Source organism: Balaenoptera musculus, chromosome X (genome assembly GCF_009873245.2).
Source record: "Balaenoptera musculus isolate JJ_BM4_2016_0621 chromosome X, mBalMus1.pri.v3, whole genome shotgun sequence".
Lineage (NCBI taxonomy): Eukaryota > Metazoa > Chordata > Mammalia > Artiodactyla > Balaenopteridae > Balaenoptera > Balaenoptera musculus.
This window is the reverse complement of record NC_045806.1, coordinates 21,868,629-21,878,156: the sequence shown is the minus strand read 5'-3', so window position 1 is coordinate 21,878,156 and position 9,528 is coordinate 21,868,629. Positions and strand designations below refer to the sequence as shown.

The following is a 9,528-nucleotide window of genomic DNA, read 5'->3' as shown; positions in this document are numbered from 1 at the left end:
TACATATACCAAAACTGTAACTTTAGAACTCTTTAAACAGCAATAAATATGCAAGCAATGTCATGCACGAATTCAGTACTCTTAAGAAAACACACTATCTATTACAAGAAAAAAACATTTGAAAAAACCTAAATAAATCAATAAATAATGTATAGAAGTTACTAGTTTAAAACAGGAAGATAAATAAGATCTATACCTTGTTCCCTCCACCCCTACTACTCTGCACTACTTAGGAGCTTGACTGCTCTCTTCCAAAACAAAGTGAACAAACTGCCCGCGGCCTCCCTCCCTAGATGTGGGAGGAGCTGCGGGGCCTTGGCCCTGGAAGTGCACTGCCCTCAGCCACAGCTGCAGCCCTGGCCGCGGCTCTCACTCCTGCCCTCTCTTCCTCATCTTGCAGAGCCTCCTCATAGAGATCTGGGAAGGCACTGGGGACGGTACCAGCGACCTTGGCCACAAACTCCAGCACCTTCATCTTGCTGGTTTCAGCCAGGGCTCTCGGGCCCCACAGGAACTCATAGCGCGGAGGATCGCTGTTGGGCGCCTGGCGGTACGTCAGGTACTTCTGCTGCACGAACTCTTCGCTGATGAGCCTGCTGGGCTCCCCAAAGATCAAGTGCCTCCTCCCAGCATACAACCCCAACGCATTGAGGAATTCCCAGATCTCCTCCTCGGTGGCACGGTTGCCCTTCCTTAAGATCATGCCCAGGAGAATCATGAGGAGACCGGACGTGGGCAGCCGCGACTCATCACTCGGACTTTCCTCGCTGGGGAGGGCCAGCTTGCTGATGAGGGCGTAGTAGTGACGGGTGGGGTCAACTTCCTTCAGATCGAGGCCAAAGACCAGCTCCATGCTCTCAGAGGCTCTCCTGAGGATCTCAGGGAAGTGCTTCTTGTACTTCTTGCTGACAGCCTTCAGCATTTCTGCCTGCGGGATGGGCTCGTTCAGCTTGTACTTCTCCAGCAGGACCTGCACCAACATGCTGGCCTTCATGGACAGAGCATCTCTCCAAGTGCTGTGAGTGGAAGGTGCTGCCTGGGAGGTACTTGCACTTTCCTCATCTTGGCTCGCCCGGGCACCCTCTTCATATCCTGGGCAGGAAACCCCTGCATCACGAGAGCTAGTGGCTGGGGCTCCCTGAGGCTCCCGGCGAGCGCCAGCAGCACGGGAGCTCGGGGGAGTACCCCGAGAAACAGAAGCGGGGGAGGAGGGCGACTCTTCTATCTCTGCTGCCGCCGCCGCCGCCGCCTCAGTGGCCTGGGCACCCTTGAGACTCTGAGTCTCCACCCAGGCCTGGTGGCGTCTCTCGCGGGCACGGCGCTTCCTCTTCTGGCCCCGAGGCATGATGACACAGGTCAGGGCCAGCAGGCGGGAGTGTGGGCAGGAAGGCAGGCAATGAGGGCAGCTGGGGGAGGGACAAGGAGATGCTGTGAGCACCTTCAGCAGGGAGATTCCTCCCTGGCTTTAACCAAGGCCGCCTCTGCAGGGTCCTTGAGGGCACTGCTCGAGGACCCACAGGGCTCCCGTTCTCCTGCTCCGCCTGTCCCCTGAGACCCCTGTGGAGGACGGTAGAGTGAGCCTTGGGGCACAGCCAGCCAGCCCTGCCTGGGCGGTACGGGGGTGACAGTGGGGGCTGGCAGGGGAGGTAGGTCCTCGCGGTTCCCATTCAGAGTCAGGATGACAGTTGCTGGCAAGACTCCCCCCCCCCCCACCCCATCCCGTCTGCTGCTCTGAAGTTGACACCACCACCTTCCATGACACCCAGGAGGAGGAAAGGAGGGAGCGTTCAGCCCACCACCGAAGGGTCCTGGGACCCTCCCTTCTGCTGCCTGGTGATGGCCCCTTCAGAACAAAGCTCTAACCTCCCTTGGACCTGGCAGAGGAAATGACGGGCAGTCTCAGCCTGACAGTCCTTCCTTGGGAGTTCACGGGTTGGCAGGAGGGGACAGGCCATATTCTCTCTCGTCCCTTCTCTTCGGGGTGGGTGGCTCCCTTAGTCCTCACTCGGGGTCCTCCCTGGACGGCCGGTGCAGCCTGGAGCTCCCCTCTTGCCCCGAGGGCCATGTGCTCGCACCAGTGCCGGCACCTCCTTGAGTCTCATTAGGAGGCAGTGAGGGTGACCACGCGGCCGCATGTGGCAGAGTTTTACCAAGCCTGCAGCGTGCGGCAGACAGGTCGAGGCCCTGTGGTTGGCGGCCCCACTGGTCCTCACTCAAGGGCTTGGGCTGACTCTTGGGAGTGCTCAGGGACGCGCCTTCTGCTGGCCCGCACCTCCCCTCTCAGACAGCAGCCCTCCCTTCTCCGTGTGTGGCCAGAAGGAAGCGGCTGACAACAGGGGAGGGGTTCTGAGGTGCCCTTGCGACGGGGAGGACGGTCCTCACCCTGACTCCTCCCGTGCCCTGGAAATCCTCCCTCTGCTGACCTGCGGCCAGCCCCTCAGAACAAGGCCCCCTCCTCCCCGAGTCTCCCGCGTCCGTCCGTCCATCCGTCCGTCCGCCCGCGTTCGCACTGGGGGAGCCCCTCCGTCTTGAGACCTGCCCGGAGGCTCCCAGGCTGACGTCAGGGGCGGGGTCTGCGTGGCCGCCATTCTGGGGTGTGGAGCCCCTCGGACCCCACGAGGGTCCCGTCCTTCACTGCACAGGGCCTGGGGCGCTCCCTCTACTGAGCTGAGCCAGGGTCCACCAGCCTCAGAGTGAGGCCTTCCTTGCCCGAGACCCCGCGGGGGAAGCGGATGGACTTGGGGCCTAACGGCCAGGCCCGAGCCTCTCGGGCCGAGAGCAGGGGCGGGGTGGGCGGGGCCCGTGTGGCCGCCTCTTTGCGGAGGGAAAGGGGATTGGGGGTGTCGGGGGCATGTCCCCGCACTTCTAACTGGGGTCACCTCACACCTTGACACCTGACGAGACGTGGGACTCCTCCCGCGACTTACCCTCGCAGGACGGCAGCTCTCAAAAATGGCCTCGCCCCCGCAGCGTGTTTAGGAGGACGTCACTTCCGGTCATGCGCATCTGGGCTCCAGGAGGACAGCAGGGGCGGGGCGGGGCGGACCCCGGCCCGGGCGGGGTGGGGCGGGGCGAGGCGGGAGGTGTGGGGTGGTGCAGGCGGAGCTTCCCGCAGGACTGGCACGTGGGCCTTTCATTGACTCTCGGCAGGTCCTGGGACTTTTTCCTCTGCTGAGCTGAGTCAGCAGGCGTCACACCTTGGCTCTCATTTCTGTCGGCACCCCCAGCCGGAAGTATCTGGGGGCCTGAGCCTCACAGCCATGCCTGGGTCCCCCGAGACTGACAGTGAGGCCTCTTTGGGGCCCCCTGTTCTATGGTGGATGCTGCTCTCAATCCCCTCTCAGTGTCTTCTCTTGACTCCCTGTAGGTGCTGGGCTACCTCCCGTCTGCTGACCTGAGGCCAAGGCCTCGCATCAAAGACATCAGCTCCCTGAGACTGCTGGTGTGAAGTGCAGGCACACCTCATCTGGACACTTCTGCCTGGAGTCTCCCAGAGATGGCTGGTGCAGGTAAGATGAGCTGAGGGGAAAGGAGGCGAGACTCTCTTCTGTGGTTTGGAGCCCGTCAGGTCTCACTCAAGGTCCTCACGCTGACTGCTGGCAGGGCCTGCGATTCCATCCTTCTCTGGTATGACTCCATCCCTGTCCCCAACCATGCCCCACAGAATCCCAGAGGAGTTAGTGAAGGGGCTCCTTAGCCTGACAGTTCTCACTGTGGTCTCTCTTTGTTGACATCAGGGGCATTGCCCAAAAGTTCAGAAATGAATTTCTGTCCTTTTGTACAACTGCTGTGTTACTTGCTATTCTCTTTGAGTCCGTGTGTGATAGTCTATTAAGATGATCATTTAAAAAGGCCAGTTGTCATCCACTAACAAAGTTTCAGATGGTTATCTCACAGCCTGTGGACCATACTGCCACATCCAGCCCAATCTTTGGTGTCCCATGCTCCTGGCATGCGGGCTCTGAAATGCTGCCTCAGGTTCCTTCAGTGAAGCAGTAGAGATTCATGGTCCCAGAGCACAGTGGAAGAATCCAGGGCTCAACTTTAAAGACTTTTCTCCAGTCAATCCTGTCATCTGCCTCTCTTGCAGGCTACAGACCTGTCTCGAATTCAGGGCATCCCCCTACCTGCCCACACTCAGGTTCTAGTTCAGTGGAGACTTACTGTCCCTCAGGGATTATTTAGTTTTGTGTTTTTGCTTTTGTTAATGTTTTCTCTTTATTCCTTCTGTAATTTTTCCATGGTTGATTTTGGGTACAGGAAACAGTAGCCCATGTTTGATTGTCATCAGCTGCTATGGATAAGGTACTAAATCTGTAAATGAATTAAGGAAAATCGATATTCTTACAATATCTGTGCCTCACGAATACACATAACATACTATTCTGGTTGAGACTTCTTTTTCCTAAGTCAGTCAGGAAATTCTTCTTACTGCCTCCATGTAGATTATATACATTTTTGTATGGTTTCTTTCTAGGTATGTTTTTTATATTATTGCTTTAGTCTCTGGTGTATTTTCTTTTTTTTTTTTTCCTTTTTTTTGATTTTTTTTAACATCTTTATTGGAGTAGAATTGCTTCACAATGGTGTGTTAGTTTCTGCTTTATAACAAAGTGAATCAGTTATACATATATCCCCATATCTCTTCCCTCTTGCATCTCCCTCCCTACCACCCTCCCTATCCCACCCCTCTAGGTGGTCACAAAGCACCGAGCTGATCTCCCTGTGGTTTGCAGCTGCTTCCCAGTAGCTCCCTGTTTTACGTTTGGTAGTGTATATATGTCCATGCCACTCTCTCACTTTGTCCCAGCTTACCCTTTCCCCTCCCCATATACTCAAGTCCCTCAGTTTCGTTCCTTTTTTTGGCTGAGTAATATTCCATTGTATATATGTGCCACATCTTCTTTATCCATTCATCTGTTGATGGACACTTAGGTTGCTTCCATGTCCTGACTTTTGTAAGTAGAGCTGCAATGAAATTGGGGTGCATGACTCTTTTTGAATTATGGCTTTCTCAGGGTATATGCCCAGTAGTGGGATTGCTGGGTCGTATGGTAGTTCTATTTTTAGTTTTTTCATGAACGTCCATACTGTTCTCCATAGTGGCTGTATCAATTTACATTCCCACCAACAGGGCAAGAGAGTTCCCTTTTCTCCACACCCTCTCCAGCCTTTCTGTTTGTAGATTTTTTGATGATGGCCATTCTGACCAGTGTGAGATGATAACTCATTGTAGTTTTGATTTGCATTTCTCTCATGATTAATGACGTTGAGCATTCTTTCATGTGTCTGCTGGCAATCTGTATGTCTTCTTTGGAGAAATGTCTATTTAGGTCTTCTGCCCATGTTTGGATAGGGTTGTTTGTTTTTTTTCATATTGAGCTGCATGAGTTGCTTGTATGTTTTGGAGATTAATTCTTTGTCAGTTGCTTCATTTGCAAATATTTTTTACCATTCTGAGGGTTGTCTTTTTGTCTTGTTTATGGTTTCCTTTGCTGTGCAAAAGCTTTTAAGTTTCATTAGGTCCCATTTGTTTATTTTTGTTTTTATTTCCATTTCTCTAGGAGGTGTGTGAAAAAGGATCTTGCTGTGATTTATGTCATAGAGTGTTCTGCCTATGTTTTCCTCTAAGAGTTTGATGGTGTCTGGCCTTACATTTAGGTCTTCAATCCATTTTGAGTTTATTTTTGTGTATGGTGTTAGGGAGTGTTCTAATTTCATTCTTTTACATGTGTCTGCCCAGTTTTCCCAGCACCACTTATTGTAGAGACTCTGTTTTCTCCATTGTGGATTCTTGTCTCCTTTGTCATAGATTAGTTGACCATAGGTGCGTGGCTTTATCTCTGGGCTTTCTATCCTGTTGCATTGATCTATATTTCTGTTTTTGTGCCAGTCTCATCGTGTCTTGATTACTGTAGCTTTGTAGTACAGTCTGAAGTCGGGCAGTCTGATTCCTCCAGCTCTGTTTCTTTCCCTCAAACTGCTTCAGCTCTTCTGGGTTTTACGTGTCTCCATACAAATTTTAAGATTTTTTTTGTTCTAGTTCTGGAAAAAATGCCATTGGTAATTTGAGAGGGATTGCACTGAATATGTAGATTGCTTTGGGTAGTAGAGTCATTTTCACAATGTTGATTCTTCCGATCCAAGAACATGGTATATCTCTCCATCTATTTGTATCATCTTTAATTTCTTTCATCAGTGTCTTATAATTTTCTGCATACAGGTCTTTTGTCTCCTTAGGTAGCTTTATTCCTAGATATTTTATTCTTTTTGTTGCAACGGTGAATGGGAGTGTTTTCTTAACTTCACTTTCAGATTTTTCATCATTAGTGTATAGAAATTCAAGAGATTTCTGTGCATTAATTTTGTATCCTGCTACTTTACCACATTCATTGATTAGCTTTAGTAGTTTTGTGGTATCATCTTCAGGATTCTCTATGTACAGTATCATGTCATCTGCAAACAGTGACAGTTTTACTTCTTCTTTTCCAATTTGGATTCCTTTTATTTCTTCTCTGACTGCTGTGGCTAAAACTTCTAAAACTATGTTGAATAATAGTGGTGAGAGTGGGCAACCTTGTCTTGTTCCTGATCTTAGTGGAAATGGTTTCATTTTTTCACCATTGAGGATGATGTTGGCTGTGGGTTTGTCATATATGGCCTTTATTATGTTGAGGTAAGTTCACTCTATGCCTAATTTCTGGAGGGTTTTTATCATAAATGGGTGTTGAATTTTGTCAGAAGCTTTTTCTGCATCTATTGAGATGATCATATGGTTTTTATCCTTCAATTTGTTAATATGGTTTTTTACATTGATTTGCGTATATTGAAAAATCCTTGCATTCCTGTGATAAACCCCATTTGATCATGGTGTATGATCCTTTTAATGTGCTGTTGGATTCTGTTTGCTAGTATTTTGTTGAGGATTTTTGCATCTATGTTCATCAGTGATATTGGCCTGTAGTTTTCTTTTTTTGTGACATCTTTCTCTGGTTTTGTTATCAGAGTGATGGTGGCCTCGTAGAATGAGTTTGGGAGTGTTCCTCCCTCTGCTATATTTTGGAAGAGTTTGAGAAGGATAGGTGTTAGCTCTTCTCTAAATGTTTGATAGAATTCGCCTGTGAAGCCGTCTGGTCCTGGGCTTTTGTTTGTTGGAAGATTTTTAATCAGTTTCAGTTTCAGTGCTTGTGATTGGTCTGTTCATATTTTCTATTTCTTCCTGGTTCAGTCTCGGAAGGTTGTGCATTTCTAAGAATTTGTCCATTTCTTCCAGGTTGTCCATTTTATTGGCATAGAGTTGCTTTTAGTAATCTCACCTGATACTTTGTATTTCTGCAGTGTCAGTTGGTATTTCTCCTTTCTCATTTCTAATTCTACTGATTCGAGTGTTTTCCCTTTTTTTCTTGACAAGTCTGGCTAATGGTTTATCAATTTTGTTTATCTTCTCAAAGAACCAGCTTTTAGTTTTCTTGATCTTTGCTATCGTTTCCTTCATTTCTTTTTCATTTATTTCTGGTCTGATCTTTATGATTCATTTCCTTCTGCTAACTTTGGGTTTTTTTTGTTCTTCTTTCTCTAATTGCTTTCAGTGTAAGATTAGGTTGTTTTTTTGAAATTTCTCTTGTTTCTTGAGGTAGCACTGTATTGCTCTAAACTTCCCTGTTAGCACTGCTTTTGCTGCATACTGTAAGTTTTGGGTCATCGTGTTTTCATTGTCATTTGTTTCTAGGTATTTTTTGATTTCCTCTTTGATTTCTTCAGTGATCTCTTGGTTATTAAGTAGTGTGTTGTTTAGCCTACATGTGTTTGTATTGCTTACAGATTTTTTTCTGTAATTGATACCTAGTCTCATAGCGTTGTGGTCGGAAAAGATACTTGATACGATTTCAAGTTTCTTAAATTTACCAAGGCTTGATTTGTGACCCAAAATATGATCTATCCTGGAGAATGCTCCATGAGCAGTTGAGAAGAATGTGTATTCTGTTGTTTTTGGATGGAATGCCCTATAAATATCAATTAAGTCCATCTTGTTTAATGTATCATTTAAAACTTGTGTTTCCTTATATATTTTCATTTTGAATGATCTGCCCTTTGGTGAAAGTGAGGTGGTAAAGTCCCCTAATATAATTGTGTTACTGTCAATTTCCCCTTTTATGGCTGTTAGCATTTGCCTTATGTATGGAGTAGCTCCTATGTTGGGTGCATAAATATTTACAGTTGTTATATCTTCTTCTTGGATCAATCCCTTGATCATTATGTAGTGTCCTTCTTTGTCTCTTGTAATAGTCTTTGTTTTAAAGTCTATTGTGTCTGATATGAGAATTGCTACTCCAGCTTTCTTTTGATTTCCATTTGCATGGAATATCTTTTTCCATCCCCTCACTTTCAGTCTGTATGTGTTCCTAGGTCTGAAGTGGGTCTCTTGTAGACAGCATATATATGGGTCTTGTTTATGTATCCATTCAGCCAGTCTATGTCTTTTGGTGGGAGCATTTAATCCATTTACATTTAAGGTAATTATGGATATGTATGTTCCTATTATCATTTTCTTTATTGTTTTGGGTTTGTTATTGTAGGTCTTTTCCTTCTCTTGTGTTTCCTGCCTAGAGAAGTTCCTTTAGCATTTGTTGTAAAGCTGGTTTAGGTGATGCTGAATTCTCTTAGCTTTTTCTTGTCTTTAAAGGTTTTAATTTCGCCATCGAATCTGAATGAGATCCTTTCTGGGTAGAGTAGTCTTGGTTGTAGGTTTTTCCCTTTCATGACTTTAAATATGTCCTGCCACACCTTTCTGGCTTGGAGAGTTTCTGCTGAAAGATCAGCTGTTAACCTTATGGGGATTCCCTTGTATGTTACTTGTTGCTTTTCCCTTGCTGCTTTTTTTTTTTCTTTGTATTTAATTTTTGATAGTTTGATTAATTATGTGTCTTGGCGTGTTTCTCCTTAGATTTATCCTGTATGGGACTCTCTGCGCTTTCTGGCCTTGATTGACTATTTCCTTTCCCATATTAGGGAAGTTTTCAAGTATAATCCTTCAAATATTTTCTCAGTCCCTTTCTTTTTCTCTTCTTCTTCTGGGACCCCTATAATTTGAATGTTGGTGCGTTTAATGTTGTCCCAGAGGTCTGTGAGACTGTTCTCAATTCTTTTCATTCTTTTTTCTTTATTCTGCTCTGTGGTAGTTATTTCCACTATGTTATCTTCCAGGTCACTTATCCGTTCTGCTGCCTCAGTTATTCTGCTTTTGATTCCTTCTAGAGAATTTTTAATTTCATTTATTGTGTTGTTTATCATTGTTTGTTTGCTCTTTAGTTCTTCTAGGTCCTTGTTATACGTTTCTTGTGTTTTCTCCATTCTGTTTCCAAGATATTGGATCATCTTTACTATCATTACTCTGAATTCTTTTTCAGGTAGACTGCCTATTTCCTCTTCATTTGTTTTGTCTGGTGGGTTTTTACCTTGCTCTTGCATCTGCTGTGTATTTTTCTTTCTTCTCATTTTGCTTAACTTACTGTGTTTGGGGTCTCCTTT

General features: G+C 46.6%; 1 protein-coding gene across 1 annotated transcript; it reads right to left on the bottom strand.

Moving 5' to 3' along the window:
- Positions 1–289: 289 nt before the first annotated feature.
- LOC118888978 (melanoma-associated antigen B4-like) lies at positions 290–1,345 on the bottom strand. Its single transcript, XM_036840497.1, has one exon. The coding sequence runs from the start codon at positions 1,343–1,345 to the stop codon at positions 290–292; it is 1,056 nt and encodes a 351-aa protein (XP_036696392.1).
- Positions 1,346–9,528: the final 8,183 nt, after the last annotated feature.